The 21,682-nt window shown below is 40.4% G+C and overlaps 1 protein-coding gene across 5 annotated transcripts in view; it reads left to right on the forward strand.

The window, feature by feature from the left end:
- vps13d (vacuolar protein sorting 13 homolog D) overlaps positions 1-21,682 on the forward strand; it is a 296,748-nt gene that overhangs the window by 16,118 nt on the left and 258,948 nt on the right. For 4 of the 5 annotated variants that reach the window (XM_060852296.1, XM_060852292.1, XM_060852293.1 and 1 more), the window contains exons 5-10: positions 1,485-1,601; positions 5,131-5,235; positions 12,583-12,753; positions 16,909-17,009; positions 19,266-19,434; positions 20,170-20,268. In XM_060852296.1, the coding sequence (XP_060708279.1) occupies positions 1,485-1,601; positions 5,131-5,235; positions 12,583-12,753; positions 16,909-17,009; positions 19,266-19,434; positions 20,170-20,268 (762 nt within the window). The remainder of the gene's footprint in view (positions 1-1,484; positions 1,602-5,130; positions 5,236-12,582; positions 12,754-16,908; positions 17,010-19,265; positions 19,435-20,169; positions 20,269-21,682) is intronic. The other variant, XM_060852294.1, reaches the window with a different exon arrangement.

A 21,682-nucleotide genomic window follows, 5' to 3' on the forward strand; every position in this document is an offset into this window, starting at 1 on the left:
AGTGAAAAGAAGATTGGACTTGGCTGTGTTGCCTCATACAAAATATATCATGTATTTTATCTACTTTTAGAAGTTATAGCTAGGTCAAGTAAATTTTGAACAAATTTAACCTGGGCTTTCCTCGGTACTTTGAGGAGGTTTTTTTGTGTTTCAATAGGGGATGGGTGAATAAAACAGAAGTGTACAGATGTGAATTTAATTCTAGTTTCAGGAGTTGCATCTTTGTTTCACTGTTTAACAATAGTTTCCTGTCAGTGCAATGTCATTGGAAAATTTCTTCAATGCAAGTAATATCAAAGCTTTTAACTATAATGGCTGCCTACCAGAAAAAACTTTGTTTACTGAGTTGTAAAATATACTTGCAACCACACATCTTAGAGGAATATTTTTGAGTGTCAGTAAATCCTGATGTATACTGTAGCAATTTGTCAATTCTCTAGGTTGAAATTTCAACAATTTTCTCACTCAACAATGGGCTGGAACATGGTGTCCCAAACCCACATCCTCCATATAGTCAAATCAATTATTATAATAAAATATATCTAAAGGGATTAATGAACTTTTTTGAACTATATGTGCATTCATAAAGCTGTGGGAGTTAATTATCTCTAGTATGCTGATTTAGTGTTGCCTTCTGTATAATTTATCTATGAGAATAATTGATTGCTTCTAAATTTTGGTATGGTGTAGTTCCTTATTGTTTCAGATGTCTACTTCAACTACAGCGATTCAATGTTCACCTGGCAATCACTGCCCCAGATATTTTGTTTATGAAATCTAGTTTCACTTCTTCGGAAGCTTGGCCTTGCAAGTGAATGTCTACACATGACACAAACAAAATATTGGAAGTAGTTTCTATTTGTTTAAGTTAATTTGAAGGACAGCCACTTAATAGTGTTACTGGAAGTGGCTAATGCCTGAGAGAATTATAACGTAGAAGTGGTACCTTTTTGATATGAGAGGGAAAATAATGAATTGCAAGATAGGAGTGCCTTCTAAATGTTAGACATAATGCTGCTACTGAAGGCTTAGTTTAAGTCAAGGGTGTTAGGCATACTGAGCTAATTAATGTTTGTCATTGCATCTATGAGCCAAGTGTCTGGTTCCACTCAGTGGAATCACTTTTAAAACCCCAGATACTTCTGTGTTTTACTCATGTGGACTTCAAATGTATTTTGTACTTATTGTGCAAAAATGTAAACTGTGCACAGTAACATAATAAATAGGTAACGTATTTCTGAGTGCGATTCAATGATGGGTGACTACTACCTTTCCATCTGATCTGACTATTGCTGCAGTGTAAGTAAAAACTTGGTTTTATGTAATATGGTTGACCTTCCTGGAACAAGATGAACGTTTTATAGATAATGAATAACTTTTGATATGTTGAAACTTGTGCAGGCATAATTCCAGGACGACCTACAGTAAGATTTTAGACTTGAAAAGCAAAGTAAAAGAGCTTGAGTTATTTATTTCCCTTGTAGCTGAAAGTTCGAAATGTTCACATGCGTTTTGAAGATGACAGCACTGATCCTGACCATCCATTTGCATTTGGGATCTGTATCAAGAGTGTGTCTGTGCAGAATGCAGAAGATGAGTTGGTAAGTTTCAACAGCAAGGCACTGAATTGGCAGCTTTTATATTGGTGTTTCTTTTTATTTATTCACGTGATGTTAGTCAAGGAACAATGCTAGGAACTATGTTATCTGCAAACTTTGCTCAAGTGCAGTGAGCCAAGTGTGCCACAGGTCATCCCCTGGTAGGCGAATGTTAAATCTGAGTGGATTTAACTCCTATAAATACAGTTACCATCCTAGAGGTCTACAGCATGGAAACAGGCCCATTTGGCTGAACTTGCCCACACTGCCCAGTTTTCCTAATTAAACTACTCCCATTTGGCAATCTTTGGCCTATCCTATCTATGTACCTATCTAAATGTATCTTAAATACCGAAATTATATTCACTTTCACGACTACCCCTAGCAGCCCATTCCAGACACTTTTATTCCCTTCCCCTACCCGTGAAGAAATTGCCTCGCCGCACTCTTTATATCTTTCCCTTCTCACTTTAAATCTGTGCCCTCTAGTTTTAGATTCCCCTACCATGGGGCAAGATTTTGTCTATCATCTAATCTATGCTCCTATAAGGTCACCCCTCAGTCTCCTACACTTCAGAGGAAAAATGTCCCAGCCTATCCAGCCTCTTTTTGTTTGAGATTTTCAGTTTTGGTAGTTCATTTCAATTACATAAGTTTTTTTTCAGTTCTTTGTGAAAATTATGCAATGAGATTACTAATTTTCAACTGTAAAAGCAACTCAAAGTAAATAGCTGCAAATAATGAATTCAGTGTTAATCCAATATACCAATTGGACCCAGTCACACGCTTATGTGTGAAGAACTACTAACCACTTTCCAGATAAGTAATTGTAAGAGTTATGTCTGCAGTGTTGAAGTAAGCAGAAGCAATCAACTGTAAATAATATTGTCTTTTTGATAGCAAGCAGTTTCAAAGGTTGCGTTGTGCTTTACACCTTCTATCAATGTATGAACATGAGTAGAGTATTTAACCTGTCAAGACTGTTCTTCCATTCATTGAATTCATATTTGATCTGCAACCTAATGCTAGGTCAACATTTATAGCTCATTATAATTGCTCTAGAAAACGTCTTGGGAGCTGCTACCTTATACTGCTACACTTCAACGTACCTGCCTTTGCTTAATATCTGTTAGCATACTTGTGTAACAACAATTTATCAATCTCCGATTTAAAAGGTAAAGTCAGTAAAGCCCTACTGGAGCATTGGGCTGATCTGTCATTAGAGAGAGTTAACTGGTGATGGTTTCATTTGAGGGTCAAAATGCCTCAGGTGAGAGGAGAGTTGTTCATTGTAACCTCCATTGGTACAGAAATTGAACCCACGTTGTTAGTATCACGCTGCTTTGCAAACCAGTCATCCAGAGAAAGTGAGGACTGCAGATGCTGGAGATCAGAGTACAGAGTGTGCTGCTGGAAAATCACAGAGGGTCAGGCAGGATTTGAGGAATCGATGATTCGGGCATAAGCCCTTCACCAGGAATGTGACCAGCTATCCAGTTAACTGAGTGCATGGTGGCTCAGTGGTTAACACTGCTGCCCCACAGCACTAGGGACTTTGGTTAAATTTTAGCTTTGGCTGACTGTGTGGAGTTTGCGCATTCTTCCCGTGTCTGTGTGGGTTTCCTCTGGGTGCTCTGGTTTTCTCCCACAGTCCAAAGATGTGCAGGGCAGGTGAATTGGCCACGCTAAATTGTCCATTGTCCAGGGATGTGTAGGTTAGCTGGATTACTCATGGGAAATACAAACTTACACGAATAGGATAGTGGGGGAGAGTCTGGGTGGGATGCTTTCCAGAGCGTCGGTGTAGTCTTGTTGGGCTGAATGGCCTGATTCCACACTGTAGGGATTCTGTGGACCCCCCTCTCAGATTTAAACGGCAACTAATTTGGCATTAATTGCTATTTGCACAAGAGTTCCAAATTACTCCTGTCATTTGCATGTAAAAGTATTTCCCAACATCACTTCTGAACGAACAGCTGGAAAATTGAAAGAGCTGGTTTTAATTTTTAATTTTTTGCCTTCTAATGTTAGATTTCCTACGCATTGGAAAAAAGATTCTTTCTATTTATCATTTCCCAATAATATCCAGAAGGCTGCAATCAAATCACAGCTATATAAGTTCCAAGAGATGCACCTCTAGTTTGTGTAAACTGTCTTTATAATTTAAATGTTCAAGTTCAGTTGCCACTTTGGTAATCTGTAGTGCTCTACCCTCAAGCCGAATATAACTATCCAAATCTGTTGAGCTTACTGCTCACAATATGTCAGCAGGAGCTTTGTATATCTGTAGCATAGTAGTTACTTCATAGAAAGGTCAGCATCCATTAGCTGCCTGAATTATTTTCTGCACTTGTCCATCTAATTTTAATGATTTATGTACATGCACCTAAGTTCCTTTTAGTCCTCCTGTGGTTTCAAGCTTTTCATTATTTAGACAGTGGTCTGTCCACTCCCTTTCAGGACCAAAGTGGGTGACCATGCTGTTGCATGCATCAAAATTAATTTGCCGCAGTTTTAGTCAAGCATTTAATCTGTCAAATGTTTGTTTATGCTTCCATGTTTATTACTTACAATGCCAACTATGTTTTTGTCATCTGTCCAATATGTTGTGATGTTAACAGATGTTAAGAGTTGAGGCTCAACATTCATCCTTGGAGAACATCATTAGTCAGTCTGGACAATTATACATTATCCGTAATCTGCCTATTGCTGCTTATCCAGTTGCCTAACCAGGTCCATAATTTGTCTTCAATTCCACATGCTTTTCCTTTAGGGACTTTAATAAATGTCTTCTGGAATTCCATGCAAAAAAAAACACCTGACCTCCTCTCCAAGGTTTTTTTTTATGGTGGGCAAAGCAGATAGGAAAGATAGATTTATAAAGATCTCATAGATCCACTGGGTACACGAGAAGTATGGTTTTGCACTGGGCTAGGTTTGTACTGCACCCATTCTTGCGTTCAAAGTGAATGATAGGACTCCTTATTTAAACTGTCACTTGCAAATTGCAAAACAGTTATCTGTGCACATTTAATGTAGAATTGATATCAGTGCACCCATATTGACACCATAAAGTTTGCTAAGTACAGTTTGTAGAGTTATTGCAGAAGCAGACAATCCAGTTGTCTGTATATGTAATAATGTAAATATGTAATAATGTAGAACACCAAAATCCCATCCCTCAAAAATTTGACCTATCTGTATGTTATTGGTTGATAACAAGTTAGATTTCACTACCTGTAGCAGATAACTGACATATCATATACTTCCTTTTGTAATTATTCAAAACCATGAACTAAATATATTTAAATAGATCAATATATCTTGCAGAAGATAGATCATGCATTCTTGCAAGTTCAGTGTTTGTGGCACTTTGCAAAACAGTACTGAGGAGTCTTGTGGAAATCGGAAATAGGACACTAGAAGGAGATGGTCAATAGCAGTTAAAATTAACAAAAATATCTCATGATTTCTTGCAGCATTATCGGTGCTGCTTTACTTAATCAACCTCTTTTTTTTTAAAACCTCCTAGATTGAGAAGTCGATACGGAAGAAGAGACTACAGATTGAGGATTTCAGTATTTACTGGGATGTGGACTGTGACTTGCTGGGGGACATTCCTCTTCCTGAACTCCAGGTTTGTAGTTTATGCACTCAATTTAATAAATCAATACAATCAAATAAAATGTTTATTGAAAGGAAGGAACAAGAAAAAAAACTGGTTTCAAGGAATTTTTAAGGTTGAGTGTGTGAATAAACCAAACTTGCAATGAAATTTGTCCTAATCTCAGCAGTCTAATAATTTCAATTTTGTGCTTATTAGTTTAGTTTGTATATTATTTAACTTGACCCCTTTTTGACAACAAACAAATCATTTAGGGACAAATTTGGAAAAGACATTTTAAAAACTTTTTTTGTAGGTACTGATGATTGAAAATACCTATTCAACTAAATGTAGCCTCAAAATCACTAAAACTTATAGCATTGCAGAAAGCTGTGGTGTCAGCAACAGCTGTTTGCGAGAGCAATCTTGTTACCACACGCTGTTATCCTGCTTATTGTAATTTTACAGCTGGTAAAAGCTATGCAGCTTATTTGGCTGCATCATCCGTCTCTGATTTTGCCATTAGGGAGGCTAGGCAGGAGACACCTTCATTCACAGTTAGTTGTGCATTGAAAAATCCGTTTAGTACAGGGATGATGATTGCAATGATCTGATGCTGAATCAAACTGGCAAGGCATTATAGAGAACAAAGAAAATTTACAGCCCAGGAGCAGACCCTTCAGCCCTCCAAGCCTGAGCCGATCCAAATTTACTGTCTAAACCTGTCAGTCAGTTCCTAAGCATCTGTATCCCTCTGCCCCCACCCACTCATGCATCTGTCTAGACACATCTTAAATGAATCTATCGTGCCTGCCTCTACCACCTCTGCTGGCAACACGTTCCAGACACCCACCACCCACTGTGTGAAGGACCTGCCATGTGTATCCCCCTTAAATTTTCCACACCTCACCTTGAAAGCGTGACCTCTCGTTATTGAATCCTTTGCCCTGGGGAAAAAGCTTGTCTCTATCCACCCCGTCTATACCTTTCATGATTTTGTAAACCTCAATCAGGTCCCCCCTCAATCACCTTTTTTTTCTCATGAAAACAAACCTAACCTACTCAAACTCTCTTCATAGCTAGCACCTTCCATACCAGGCAACATCCTTGTAAACCTTCTCTGCACCCTCTCCAAAACGTCCATATTCTTTTAGTAATGTGGTGACCAGAACTGTACACAGTATTCTAAATGCGGCTGAACTAATGTCTTGTACGATTTTAACGTGATTTGCCAGCTCTTATACTCAATACCCCATCCAATGAAGGCAAGCATACTATATGCCTTCTTGACTACTCTATCCACCTGTGCAACGACCTTCAGGGTACAATGGACCTGCACTCCCAGATCTCTCTGCTCATCAACTTTTCCCAAGGCTCTTGCGTTCATTGTATAATTCATTCTAGAATTAATCTTGCCTAAATGCATCACCTCACATTTGTCTGGATTGAAATCCATCTGCCACTTTTCTGTCCAACTCTCCAGTCTATCTATATCCTCCTGTATTCTTTGACAGTCCCTTATGCTTTCTGCTGCTCCACCAATCTTCGTGTCATCTGCAAATTTGCTGATCATACCAACAGTGCCCTCTTCCAGATCATTTATGTATATTACAAACAATAGTGGCCCCCACACTGACCCCTATGGAACACCACTGATCACCTTTCTCCATTTCGAGAAACTCCCTTCAACTACTACTCTCTGTCTCCTGTTGCTCAACCAGTTCTTTATCCACCTAGCTAGAACACCCTGCACACCATGTGACTTCACTTTCTCCATAAGTCTACCATGGGGAACCTTATCAAACGCATTACTAAATTCCATGTATATGACATCAACAGCCCTTCCTTCATCTATGAACTTGGTCACTTCCTCGAAGAACTCAATTAAATTGGTAAGTCATGATCTCCCCCCTCACAAAATCATGTTGCCTATCACTGATAAGCCCATTATTTTCTAAATACATATAGATTCTATCTCTCAGTACCCTCTCCAGCAACTTTCCCACCACCGACATTGGGCTCACTGGTCTGTAGTTACCCGGAATATCCCTACTACCCTTCTTGTACAGGGGGACAACATGAGCAACCTTCCAGTCCTCCGGCACCTCACCTATATTTAAAGATGCCGCAATCTGTCAGGGCCCCAGCTGTTTCCCCTCTCCCCTCCCTCAGCAACCTGGGATAGATCCCGTCCAGAGCTGGGGATTTGTCCTCCTTAATAACCTCTAGCCTACCCAACACATCTTTCCTACTTATGTCAATGTGATCCTGACTAACCAAACTTCTATCTCTAATCTCAAGATTCATCATGTTCCTCTCCTCAGTGAACACTGATGCAAAGTAATCATTCAGAATCTCTCAGGTTCGACACGCAGCCTTCCTTCATTATCCTTTAGTGAACCAATCCTTGCTCTAGTTATTCACTTGCTTGTTATATAAGAATAAAATGCTTTGGGATTCTCCTTAATTTTGCTTGCTAAAGCTATTTCATGACCCCTTTTTAGCCCGCTTGATTCCTCATTTAAGACTTTTCCTACTCTTCCAATATTTCTCCAGGGCTCGTTCTGTTCTTAGCTGCCTAGACCTTATGTATGCTTTCCTTTTCCTCTTGACTACAAGTACAATTTCTCATGTCATGCAACGTTCATGAATCTTGCCCTTCCTATCCTTTGCCTTCAACGGGATATGCCTGCACTATTATTAACCTATCTTTGAAAGCCTCCCACATATCAAATGTGGACTTCCCTTCAAATAGCTATGTCCAATCCACATTTCCGAGCTCCTGCCTAAATTTGATATAATTGGTCTTGGCCCAGCTTAGTACTCTTCCCTTAGGACCACTCTCATCTTTATCTGCGAGTATTCTAAAACTTACAGAATGGTGATCACTGTTCCCAAAGAAATCCCCCACTGCAACTTCTACCACTCCTCCTGGCTCATTCTCCAGTACAGGGTCCAATATGGCCCTTTCCCTCGTTGGACTATTGACATACTGCTCTAGAAAACTCTCCTGGACGCTTCTTACAAATTCTACCCCAACTAGACCTCTGACACTAAGTGTATCCCAGTCAATGTTGGGAAAATTAAAATCTCCCATCACCACTACCCTATTGCTTCTACATCTTTCCATAATCTATTTATCTATTTGTTCTTCTACCTCACGCTCACTGTTGGGAGGCCTGTAATACAGCACCAACAGCATAACTGCACTCTTTCTTATTTCTCAGCTCCACCCATAATGCCTCACTACCCATGACCGTCATAGTGTCCTCCTTTAGCACAGCTGTGATATCATCTCTGACCAGCAATGCAACTCCACACCCCCTTTTACTTCCCTTCCTGTCCTGTCTGAAGCATCTATATCCTGGAACATTTCGTTGCCAATCATCATGCCCTTCCTTCAACCAAATCTCTGTGATTGCAATAGCGTCATGCTTCCAGGCACCAATCCAAGCCCTACATTCATCTGCCTTACACACTATATTCCTTGCATTAAAGTAAATGCATTTCAGGCCACCAGTTCTTTTGCGCTCATCTGCTCTCTGCCTATTCTTCCCTTTATTAATGCTATCTTCATGATTCTTACAGTCTCCAATCTCCACCTCGCTGCCTACTTGTTTTCTCTTCTGGTTCCCAGTCCCCTGCCACATTAGTTTAAAACCTCCCCAAACTCCCCCAAGGACATCGGTTCCGGTCTGGTTCAGATATAGACAGTCCATTTTGTAATAGTCCCACCTTCCCCAGAACTGGTCCCAATGTCCAACAAATCTGAACCCCTCCCTCCTACACCACCTCTCAATCCACGTGTTCATCCTGCCTATTTTTTCATTTCTACGCTGGCTAGCATGTGGCACTGTAGTAATCCCGAGATCACTACCTTTGATGTCCTCCTCTTTAACTTCTCTCCTAGCTCTCTGAATTCTTCTTTCAGGACCTCATCTCATTTTCTACTTATAATGTTGGTATTTATATGTACCAAGACAACTGGCTGTTCACCATCCCCTTTTAGAATGCTCTGCAACTAATCGGTGGCATCCCTGACTGGAGCACCTGGGAGACAACATACCATCCAGGAGTCCCGTTTTCGGCCACAGAACCGCCTATCTACTCCCCTCACAATAGAATCCTTTATGATTATGGCCCTACGAGTCTTTTTCCTGCCCTTCTGAACGGCAGGGCATTATAATTTAATATTTGTAATATCTTTAAAGGGGGAGAGGTGAGCATCAAGTGTATTGGGTTCTAACTTTGTATTCATGACATTAATATAGAGTGGCATGATGGCTCAGTTGTTAGCACTACTGCCTTTCAGTGGTAGGGACCTGGGTTCAATTTCACCTTCTGTGTGGCGTTGGCACATTTTTCCTGTGTCTATGCCAAGTGCCCCTGTTTCCTCCCACAGCCCAAAGATGTGCAGGTTAGGTGGATTAGACATGTTAAATTACCCATAATGTTCAGGGATGTATAGATTAGGTGCGTTAGCCTTGGGAAATGTAGGCAGAAGTGGATACTGCAGATGCTAGAGATTAGAGTCAAGATTAGAGGGCTGCTGGAAAAGCACAGCAGGTAAGGAGCAGGAAAATCGATGTTGCGGGCAAAAGTCCTTCATCAAGAACCCTTCAACCTTCTTCAGAGGGTTGGTGTGGACTTGTTGTATTGAATGACCTGTTTCCACACTGGAAGTTCTATATTTTAAAAAAATTAGTATTGGTGCTTGCGTGTAAGGTTTTTTTTCTTCTAATTTTGATTGTCTAAAGATATTAATCCATTTTTTGGGTGCAGTTCTTCAACTACTGTCTACTCTTTAATAATACACCCAAATATTCACTTTTTATTGGTGTCTAAAAAACATTGGTGTCAGTGTGCTATTTTAACAATCATCGCCATCCAACTAAAGTAGTTCTAAACTCATCCAATGTTGATTCCTGCCCTCTAGCATGGATATAAGTCTTTTTTTTTAAGCTACTGATCAATATTTAACTCCTTGAAAAGGAAATGATGTCCAAGGTGAGTATCCTTTTATTTTAAGTGCATTCTTATTTTTTTGGAAGAAAATGTTAATGACAGTTGAATTATATTTGAATTTGGCTTCAGAAACAAATGTTTTACTTTGGTTGTGATTCTTAATTCGCGTCTTTCTTGCTGCAAGGCCATTGGGTTGTTGTTTCTAATGTGAATGCTTAAGTCGGCTAAACACAGGCAAATGGAACAAATTCAGTTAGGAACCAGGTTGGCATGGGCAAGTTGGGCTGAAGGGTCTGCTTCAATGCCGTGTGAGTCTATGATGCCATCTAAGTGTTCTCAGGAGAAAACACTTCATCTCGCCAAGTCAGAAGAAGAGTTGCTTCAAATCTAGATTTCACTGCTGGTAATATGGTTTCTTGGGATCTAATGGATTTCAGGCTCATTTTTATTTACCTCTGTCATCTCACTTGGGATCTTGTGACAACCAAAGTTGGAGGAATACACATCCCCCTTGAATTCCAGGACTCCATTGGCCACAACATTAATTAAATGTTTACCCAACTATTGATTTGGTCAATATGCACTTCATCTCTATCAGGTTTAGAATCAAAAATATCTGATTTCTTTAATAAATAAGAGTTATTGATTTAGTGCTAAAACTGGACTCATTCAGCAAAGGTGTAGAGCAGATTCAAATGCAGTTTAAAGTATGGAAGCATAAATGTTCACCTGTCTCAAATGCTTCACATGCATGCTTACCAATTGAAGGAGAAAACCATCTTTCTCTGCAGCCATTAATTTTGAAAACAAAAACACTTGGGCTAAATAATGGTTTCGGCAAAAGTGAGGACTGCAGATGCTGGAGATTAGAGTCAAGATTAGAGTAAAAAGCACAGCGGGTCAGGCAGCATCCGAGGAGCAGGAAATCGACATTTCGGGCAGAAGTCCTTCATCAGGAATAATGCATTGTTCTGCAAGGATAAAAGACAATTTATCAAGCATTCCAGATTGCTTTGAGTCAACATCCAGGTGCATATACTGTAGATGTGTGTGACTGAGCATAAGCAGTTGTCCTTCCCTTCCCCAAAAAGTAATTTGCATCCATTACATCCAATTAATTAATATGGACCATCTCTCTTTGACGTAAGTATCTCAATCTCCTTTGAGTGACTATTTGTCTTAAAGACCACAGGTTCTGCTACATTCTCAATCTTGTCAAATAAACCACTGTTTTCAATCCTTCAAACATTAGTCTTCAAAAAAAAATCAAGTGTCTTCATAATAATTGGCATCAGAATGGTTTTTTGATAATACCTCCCTCAGCACCTATTTTGCTGACTGTCAAGGTTTCCAAGCTGGTAAGCAAATTGAGGGGCACCATAATTAAAAGTCAACTGAGGATAATAATTTTTCTTTAAACTGAATAACCAGTTTGAAAACCTACAGTACACTTTCTTCTCTATTTACTAGAAGTGTAGCTTTAATAAGAATTGTTTTGAATATTGTGGCAAACCTTGGGAAACTGAAAGTGAAGAACCAGTTCTTGTTTGCTCGGTCACTGGGTACATTCTCACTGCGAGACAAGGTAGAAAAAATTACCATGGTTCATGTCTTTTTCCCCTCAACTGGTGAGAATTCCTTTAATTTGTCCCTTTTCCTCTTCTGTTGCATTTTGTTATTTTCATTCATTTTATGATATGCCTGCATGTGTTTTGAAAATGTTTACTGCTGTTTACTAAAGAAAGCGAGAATCTGGTGTTTGAAAATTGCTTACAGTACAGGAGACCGCTGAGATTTTTCTGACCAGTTATCATTATAGGTTGACCTTATTCTGGCCCCTAGCCATCTTCAATATTTTAGTGTTCTGTGCAAAAAATGCCCTGATATCAGTTATAGAACAGAATATGAAAGAATTCAATTTAAAGAAGATGACTAAAGTCATGGTTGCAAATGTAGATTTTGGAATCTTTAAAGGGTCGGAGACTGAGGGGTGACCTTATAGAGGTTTATAAAATCAGCAGCAGCATGGACAGGATAAATAGGCACGGTCTTTTCCCTCCTTCTGAACTTTTCTGGGGGAGTTCAGAACTAGAGGGCATAAGTTTAGGGTGAGAGGGAAGAGATTTAAAAGGAATCTAAGAAGTATGGAATGAACTGCCACAGGAAGTGGTGGAGGCTGGCATATTTACAGCTTTTAAAAGGCATCTGGATGGGTCTCTGAAGAGGAAGGTTTTAGAGTGATATGAGCCAAGTGCTCAAAAATGGGACTACATTAATTTAGGATATCCAGTTGGACCAAAGGATCTGTTTTTGTGCTGTGCATCTCTATGATTCTGTGACACTCTGCAGTGTTTATTTATATGGGAATAAAAATATTTAGTATATTTACACCTTAGCATCATTTTGACTTTACAGGAAGCAATGGATTATTTTTTGGAAAACAGAGACCACAAGTACATTCTGGAACCAGTTTCTGCCTCTGCACTGTTAAAGAGGAATGGAACCAAAGAACCCTTGCGTTCCCGGAATACTCCACGCATTGAGTGTGATGTCAATCTGAAAACGATTCCATTAAAACTATCACAGGTGAGTCAGAGGCTTCAGAGAGTGTGGTTCATTTGAATCATCTACCACATTGTCTTTTTGTAGATATTTTAATCAATCTGTTGTTCTGTGCTTGATGGTGTTGCTTCTGTTCTCATTTGGAATGATGGGACCATATGACCTCTCGAACTTGGTCAAAGCCTCAGTGTAACCAGCACGAGCACCATTTACATACTCTCCTTAAAACAGCAACTCTGTCAAAAATCTGAAGTCAAGAAGCAACATTGAAAAGAGTAAGAGAAAAGGCAACGTGGGTCAAGAAGTTAACAGTTAGGTAATCCTAAAATTTCTTAAAAGTAAATCGATTGCACGTGAAAGGTGATGCTGAGGGAAACAGAACTCCACAGGTAGGATGCCAGAGGGGAAAAAAACATCAGAAATGGTGAAATATGATGACAATGCTTGTTTGTTGGCAGATATGCAACTCAAGATTAGATGATAAAAATTTAGAACAAATGTAGAATTAACGCTAACTGTTAAATGGACACCGAAGAGCACCTAGCATTGAACATACTTCCTCATGAGTGTAAAAGTATAAATGTTTTCCTGTCCATTCACTTTGATAAGTGTCACAGCAGAATTATGCTCATTGTGCTTAGTTTTTGTTGCTTAACTAATTTTGTTTGCAGGGGACAAAATAGAAATTGACATTCTGCAGACTTCTGCCCATTCAGCCTGGGTTAAAATTAGACTGAGGCCTCCACTGAGTACTTAACAATGACAAGTTTGCTAATTTTCTTTTAAATCTGTCTTCCCAACATCTTCCGCTTTCGTCTCTAACAGATGTAAAGATATTATCGATTTCTTTGTCACTAAGATTGAGATCTTTTGTTCAACTACCACTGTTACTTCCTTTCTTTACCATGATTCATCAGGCCAAAGTTCCTGTGAGGGTCCCTCATTGTATTACCTGTCCTCTATCCCCTCATCCCATTTCAAAGCTTGCCTTGTCCTTAAGCTTGACCTCCTTTTTCTCTACTTCAAATAAACTGCTAAGCACCTAGATTCTCTTCCTGCCCTTTGATAGCTGATATTGTTCATCTTTCCCCCTCATTGGATACCATGCCCATTTCCTTTCAAGGAGAAAGTGAGGACTGCAGATGCTGGAGGTCACAGCTGAAAATGTTTTGCTGGAAAAGCGCAGCAGGTCAGGCAGCATCCAAAGAGCAGGAGAATCGACGTTTCGGGCATGACCCCTTCTTCAGGAATGAGGAAGATGTACCAAGCGAGCTAAGATAAAAGGTAGGGCGGAGGGGCGTTGGAAATACAATAGGTGGAAGGAGGTTCAGGTGAGGGTGATAGGCCGGAGTGGAGGTGGGGGCGGAGAGGTTAGGAAGGTGGTGCTGAGTTCAAGGATTGGGACTGAGACAAGGTGGGGGGAGGGGAAATGAGGAAACTGGAGAAATCTAAGTTCATCCCTTGTGGTTGGAGGGTTCCTAGGCGGAAGATGAACCTAGGAGAACAGTCCGTCTTCCACAGCTACACTGGCACCACCCCCCACCTTTTCCTCCGCTACATCGATGACTGTATCGGCGCTGCCTCGTGCTCCCGCAAGGAGGTTGAACACTTTACCAACACCTTCCACCCCGAACTCAAATTTACCTGGACCGTCTCAGACTCCTCCCTCCCCTTCCTAGACCTCTCCATTTCTATCTCGGGCGACCGTATCAACACGGAGATTTACTATAAACCGACCGACTCCCACAGCTACCTAGACTACACCTCCTCCCACCCTGCCCCCTGTAAAAACGCCATCCCATATTCCCAATTCCTTCGTCTCTGCCGCATCTGCTCTCAGGAGGACCAGTTCGAATACCGAACGACCCAGATGGCCTCCTTCTTCAAAGACCGCAATTTCCCCCCAGACGTGATCGACGATGCCCTCCACCACATCTCCTCCACTTCCCGCTCCTCTGCCCTTGAGCCCCGCCCCTCCAATCGCCACCATGACAGAACCCCATTGGTCCTCACCGACCACCCCACCAACCTCCATATACATCTTATCATCCGTCGTCATTTCCGCCACCTCCAAATGGACCCCACTACCAGAGATATATTTCCCTCCCCTCCCCTATCAGCGTTCTGAAAAGATCACTCCCTCCGTGACTCCCTCGTCAGATCCACACCCCCCACCAACCCAACCTCCACTCCCGGCACCTTCCCCTGCAACCGCAATCAATGCAAAAGTTGCGCCCACACCTCCCCCCTTACTTCCCTCCAAGGCCCCAAGGGATCCTTCCATATCCGCCACAAATTCACCTGCACCTCCACACACATCATTTACTGCATCCGCTGCACCCGATGTGGCCTCCTATATATTGGGGAGACAGGCCGCCTACTTGCGGAACGTTTCAGAGAACACCTCTGGGACACCCGGACCAACCAACCTAACTACCCCGTGGCTCAACACTTCAACTCCCCCTCCCACTCCACCAAGGACATGCAAGTCCTTGGACTCCTCCATCGCCAGACCATAGCAACACGACGGCTGGAGGAAGAGCGCCTCATCTTCCGCCTAGGAGCCCTCCAACCACAAGGGATGAACTCAGATTTCTCCAGTTTCCTCATTTCCCCTCCCCCCACCTTGTCTCAGTCCCAACCCTCGAACTCAGCACCACCTTCCTAACATGCAGTCTTCTTCCTGACCTCTCCGTCCCCACCCCCACTCCGGCCTATCACCTTCATCTTAACCTCCTTCCACCTATCGTATTTCCAATGCCCCTCCCCCAAGTCCCTCCTCCCTACCTTTTATCTTAGCCCGCTTGGCACACTCTCCTCATTCCTGAAGAAGGGCTCTTGCCCGAAACGCCGATTCTCCTGCACTTTGGATGCTGCCTGACCTGCTGCGCTTTTCCAGCAACACCTTTTCAGCCCATTTCCTTTCAAGCCTACCATGATTGTTCCTCTCAATAAAGGATCAGCTCTTGGTCATCCTTCTACCATCCTCTGTCCTTGCAAACAACCACTGCTTTCCTCACCTCAGACCTGGTACGTGCTGTCATCTCAGAGTCTATGCTCATCTTTCCCAGAATCTTTTTGTTTTTAATTTCTTCCTTACAGATTTATGCTGCTGCTACAATGCTGAATTGCTTCTTGTCAAAGCCACAAATTGTATTCTCTGTGACTGATAAAGATGAACTATCCTTTCTCCTCATTGTTGACCTGTCAAACGGTCATCCAAAAAATTTACCAAACAATCTTTCTCTAACACCATTCGTCCATCATCCATCACGGGGGATCTGCAGTTTTCTGCTTCCATTCTTAGCTATTCAGTAGTAACCAGAGAATCATCTACAATGGCTTCTCTTTGCACTGCTACACTCCTATTTCTTCCAACATAATAACACTCACTAAGTCCACTTAAATTCATTTTGTTAAAATTGCTCATTTGCAACAGCTTTACTATATTTGCTGCTGGAACTCTCACACGAGTCTTTAGAGTGATCAATGCTGATGATAATAATGTACTCAATAATTTCTCAACTTTCTCATTCCATAAATTTAATATCCAAAGCTCTGCTGCCCATATCTGAACTCTCACCGAGTCTTATTTATCATCATCTCTGTGGCTTTCTGACCTATACTGTTTCCTGGTTAAGAAGTGCTTTGATTTTAAAATTCACATGTTTGTTTACAAGTCCTTTCAAGCTCACATCCCTTATCTCTGTGTCATCCATTAGCCCTGTAACCTTCCAGGCTATATGTGACCCTCTATGCCTTTTGCGCATCCCCAATTTTATTTCTTCCAACATTAGTAGCTGTATTTTCAGCTGCCAGGTTCTAAAGCTTTATCACTCCTTACCTAAATCTCTCCACTTCCCTATCTCTCTCTTCTCCTTTAAGAAGATCCTTATAATCTACTACTTTGATGAAATCTTTGGTGATCCTCCCTCCTATATCTTTGGCAGTTTTGTTTGATAATTGCCTTGTGAAGGACCTGAGGACTTCATAGATACTGTACAAAGGCTCGTTGTTAGTTCTAAGCCCACAATGGTTATAATACACTTTGTGCTCAATGCAAAGTGTTTTTAAAAACAAAACAGTTAGGGATATAAATTGTGAATAATGTTCTGATTTTTACAAACATTCTTCTGGCTGTTGGCTTATTTTAGTGTCCCTCTCTACTTGTGTGCCCAGGTACAGTACCAGCAATTGATGACATTCTTGAAAGAAATGGAAAGAAAAGAGCGACAAATCCAACTAAGAAAATGGAGACCAAAAGTTCCTGTTAAATCAAAGTAAATCTCCCTTCTGATTAATATTTGTTAACTTCTGTGAGTAAAGTGAACTAATCTTTTTGATTCCTTGCACCATTCCACTTTTTACATGTGATCTTGTTCATCTAGGAAGGAAATATGTTATTTTCATATCTAGAATGCCATCAGAAGTGATATTTGCCTAGTGGCTTGGAAGTATGAGCAAAGCTAGTTAGATTCTGCCAGCTGTTTAATTCAATCCATTTCTGAGCTTAAAAGCAACACTCTGGTTGCCTTTATAATGCTGGTGTAATTTACTGCAAGAGTCAGTGATTTTACTAGATAATTGAGACTTTACTCCTGTGGTTTATAAAATTGTGTCTGGTTACAATAAGCATTTTTCCGTTCTTACATTTTGCAATTCATGTTTTCTTAAAGCTACAGCAATGATGTTGAAAGCTCTTTAGTAACCCTTTGGTCTGCATGTAACTGAACAGCTTTTAGTTCCTTCATTGTCACACGAATGTGAAAACAAATTTTTTGAAATGTTATATCTACTACACAATCTGGATCGATGAAGCAGTCAGCACCATGGATATTAAAGTGTAAGTCGGACTCTGTGTGGAACATGGAGGTCAGGAGGTTGCTGTCTGATTTGCCCCTTCTCCAGATGCTTAACTATTCTATGATTTACATAGAGAGACTCCCCATTGAAACATGTAGGTATGTTGTTGCTGAAGTAGATATTCACTAAAATCCTCAGAAACTGAGGACTTGACAGTTTCAGAATTGGTCACTCTTAAGCTGAAAGGTAAGTCTTAATTACTGCCAAACAATCTCTCTACTGCTGTAAATTAACTATTACGGTCGTGAAGTTGAAACTGTCACATCATTATTATTGTTGGAAAATGTAAACATTTTAAGTTTTTTAAATATTCTTCTCCACCCCTCTTATTTCCCCTTCTCTTGAAATCTGTTTATTTCACCCTATATGCATAACCTGAATCAACTATTTTAGCTAGTTGTGGGCATACACAGTTCACTTATATCCCAGATCTCCTGTAGAATGTGCAATTGCCCAATGAAGCCTGTGAGCAAGTGTAGTACAATGAACTGATAACACCAGTTTCTGCTAACCACAGAATCTGAGCCATTGGGATTTTCCATTGCAAAATGACAAGTTGTAAACATTATTACATCTAATGAACCTTGTATAGCTTAGTGAATAAAAACACCACTGCATGACCAACTGTACAACTTTCCGTACCCAGTTTATGCTGAGTTAACTGATCTCACAGTGACAGCAATCACTGTTTACATCTCAGAGTTTTTGTTCCTGACTAGTATCCATTGATTCCTGCAGTGTGCGGATGTCAGGCAACACAAGGATTGGGCTTAGCTTTGATGCTTGAACAGTCTCCTACTGCACCTAATCTAGATGCGTGTATAAAATGTACACGTACTGGACAGCTAATGGTGCCCAAGGGACTGTGCTCCAATATGAATTTTGCATCTTTGAGAGAAGAAAGAAAATTAGTTAATTAGGAAATTGGAGGATAGTAAGTAGTCACTTGAAGATTCCTCTGCATTTCAGTTTTCATTGTTTTAATCCCATTTTGGCATTTCAGGCAGAGTAGCCTGGACTGAAGTAGGACGTGAAGCACATTATTTATCTCTGAAATATTTATGACTGATTTATCCTCGAGCTTTAAACAGGTCACGAGCATTGCCTGAAGTGGTTCTGAGTAGGTCTTATTGCTTTGTGCTGATCCGAGGAGTCACTTATTTATTAGGGTGCTTCATTTCACAGAAGGATTTAGCTTGTTTTTTTAATTTAATCTATTCTGTCCCAAGTCTGCTTGCTCTTACTATCATGTCTTTTTGTTAGAAATTCCTATGGCAATGATTTTGTTGGGAATTGTTTCTACCGTACATGTTTACACAGATAATTCATGTTATAAATGTGTCCATAGTAAGTTAAAATATAAAATAATACTAGAGTGAATGTCTTTTTCATCTGTGTCCTGGCATATCCTCTAACCCTGCATTATCTGAAAACTCCATTTGGTCTGTACTCCCATGGAAGGGGTAAAACTGTTGATAGCACTGATTATTCCTTTTGAAGTTCTAATCATGTCCATTTTACAATATTGTTCAAAGTCAAAATTACATTCCTTGTCACTGACAATTATATGTGTGCATCCATGGAATTCATTCTGTAGAATTGTTTAATAAAGGATCTTATTGAAAAACTTATTGGAAAATTCTATTCTCAATGTTCTTTTTTCTTACAAATAGTTCACGTGAATGGTGGAATTTTGCCCTGAATGCAAATCTTGCTGAGATCCGTGAGCAGAGGAAGCGATTAAACTGGTCATATCTATTGCAACGAGCAAGAGATGCAGTATTTTATACAGAGAAATACCATCATAAGCTGCAAGGAAGCCTGAATTCCTTTGAAGATGAGGTGATGCAATCTTAGCTGTGAATAACTCATTTAAAAGCTCCAATACATTAGGATTTCAGGGACAGCAGTTAGTACATGGGATTGTGTGGTTTGGTGGGTGTGGGCATATATGTAAAACAGAGAATTTGCTCTAGGGGTGGTGGAAAAGGATCTACTTAGTGCTTCCATTGTAAATGTAGGTTTGTTTATGTGTCAATAGATATACTTGGGAACTTGGGCAGAAATTTTATACTGACTATTGAGAGGATCAATTGGGTCAGTGCTTACACTGTACACAGTGGGGAATTGGGGAGCTCAAAAAATGGAGCAACAGTAATCTGCTTGTCACCAGCAGTACAGTTGCAACAATGTATTTCACTTGACTGCTGCTGAAGAAATAGTGGCAATGTCCTGTCTTTCCATGACACTGCTACTGAAGGATGCTTTTGGTGTGGTAGAAGAATCTTTGACTTGCAAAAATGGTAAATTGCATTGTTTTTCTATTCATGAACTTGTCAAGTTGAAAAAAATGCTTCATTTTGTATTTGATGATTAAGTAACAACAATGCATGGATATTTTAGGGAAGAAGGGCTTATGCCCGAAATGTCGATTCTCCTGCTCCTTGGATGTTGCCTGACCTGCTGCGCTTTTCCAGCAATACATTTTTCAGCATATTTTAGGGAAGTTCTATTTCTAACCCCATCTCTCATATGTATCTCTGACTAAAGTGGTTGGAATTGTGTTTTTGTTTCCAGGAGTTGAAGAGAATTGAGGATGAACAGACGTTTGAGGAGTTGAAAATCTTGCGAGAAATTGTATATGAGCGGTTCAAAAAACAAGATACACTGGCAGAGGTCAGGATTAAGCAGTAAAGATTTCTTTTATACATAATTAGTATTTTGGGGTTAAACCAGTATATAATTTTTTAAAAAGGAAGTAACTCCACGTATCCGTGGTAAATGATCAGATTGAGTGTTGGATCCAAGATGGTATATTTGCGATTAAAATCAAGGTCATGACATTGAGGGATTTACTCGATACCTGAGCCATGTTGATAAGACTTGCTTGCTTTATTTTTACATCCAAATGGAATAGGTCTGTCATAAGACCATAAGAATTAGGAGTGGAAGTAAGGCCATTTGCTCCATTGAATCCACTCTGCCATTCAATCATGGCTGATGGGCATTTCAATGCAACTTACCCACACTCTCCGCGTATCCCTTAATTCCTTGTGAGATCAAGAATTTATGAATCTCTGCCTTGAAGATATAATGCCCCGGCCTCCACTGTGCTCCGTGGCAATGAATTCCACAGGCCCACCACTCTCTGGCTGAAGAAATGTCTCCTAATTTCCGTTTTAAATTGACTCCCTCTAATTCTGAGGCTGTGCCCACAAGTCCTAGTATCCTCACCTGACGGAAATAATTTATCAGCGTCCACCCTTTCTAAGCCATGCATTATCTTAAGTTTCTATTAGATCTCCCCTCAACCTTCTAAACCCTAATGAATAAAATCCCAGGATCCCCAGCCATTCATCGTATGTTAGGCCTATAATTTCAAGGATCATCTGTGTGAATCTCCATTGGACACGCTCCAGTGCCAGTATGTCCTTCTTGACATGTGGGCCCCAAAACTGTCACAGTATTCTAAATGGGGTCTAACCAGACTTTTATAAAGTTAAGTTACTTGTGTAGGTCACACTTTGCCTGAGGTAAGCCTGCAAATCAATGATCCATGGGGCTTGCAGCAGAAAGGTTACCAATAATGGTAAGCTATGCAATTTTATCCAGTGATACAAAGTAGTATGTCTACTCGCCATCAGGATCCTTGAGCTTAGTCTTTTCCAGTCATAAGCTCCATGGATGTAAATAAGTAGTTTTGTTCCTTTTGGGTAGAAATTTTGCAGTCTGCATTGGGCAATCCTATTCAATCAAGTTAGATTAATTAGTATCTTCATTTTATAGGTTTATAAAATGTGGGTGTTTCTGATTAGGCCGGCATTTGCCCATCCCTAATTGCCCTTGCGAAGTTGCTAGTGAGCTACCTTCTTCAACCAATGCAGCCCTTTGGGTGTAAGAACAGCTGTGGTGCTGTTAAGAATGAAGTTTGATGATTTTGATCCCGTGCCAATAATGGAGTGGTGATTTGAGTTCTAAGCCAGCAGCCTGTTAAACCTGGTGATGGATTGTCATATAATTGAACAAAACAAAAATCGAAAGAAAATGAATATCCCAGTCCTGCAATTGAAGATCCAGCAAATGGCAAAAA

Source organism: Hemiscyllium ocellatum, chromosome 37 (assembly GCF_020745735.1).
Source record: "Hemiscyllium ocellatum isolate sHemOce1 chromosome 37, sHemOce1.pat.X.cur, whole genome shotgun sequence".
NCBI lineage: Eukaryota > Metazoa > Chordata > Chondrichthyes > Orectolobiformes > Hemiscylliidae > Hemiscyllium > Hemiscyllium ocellatum.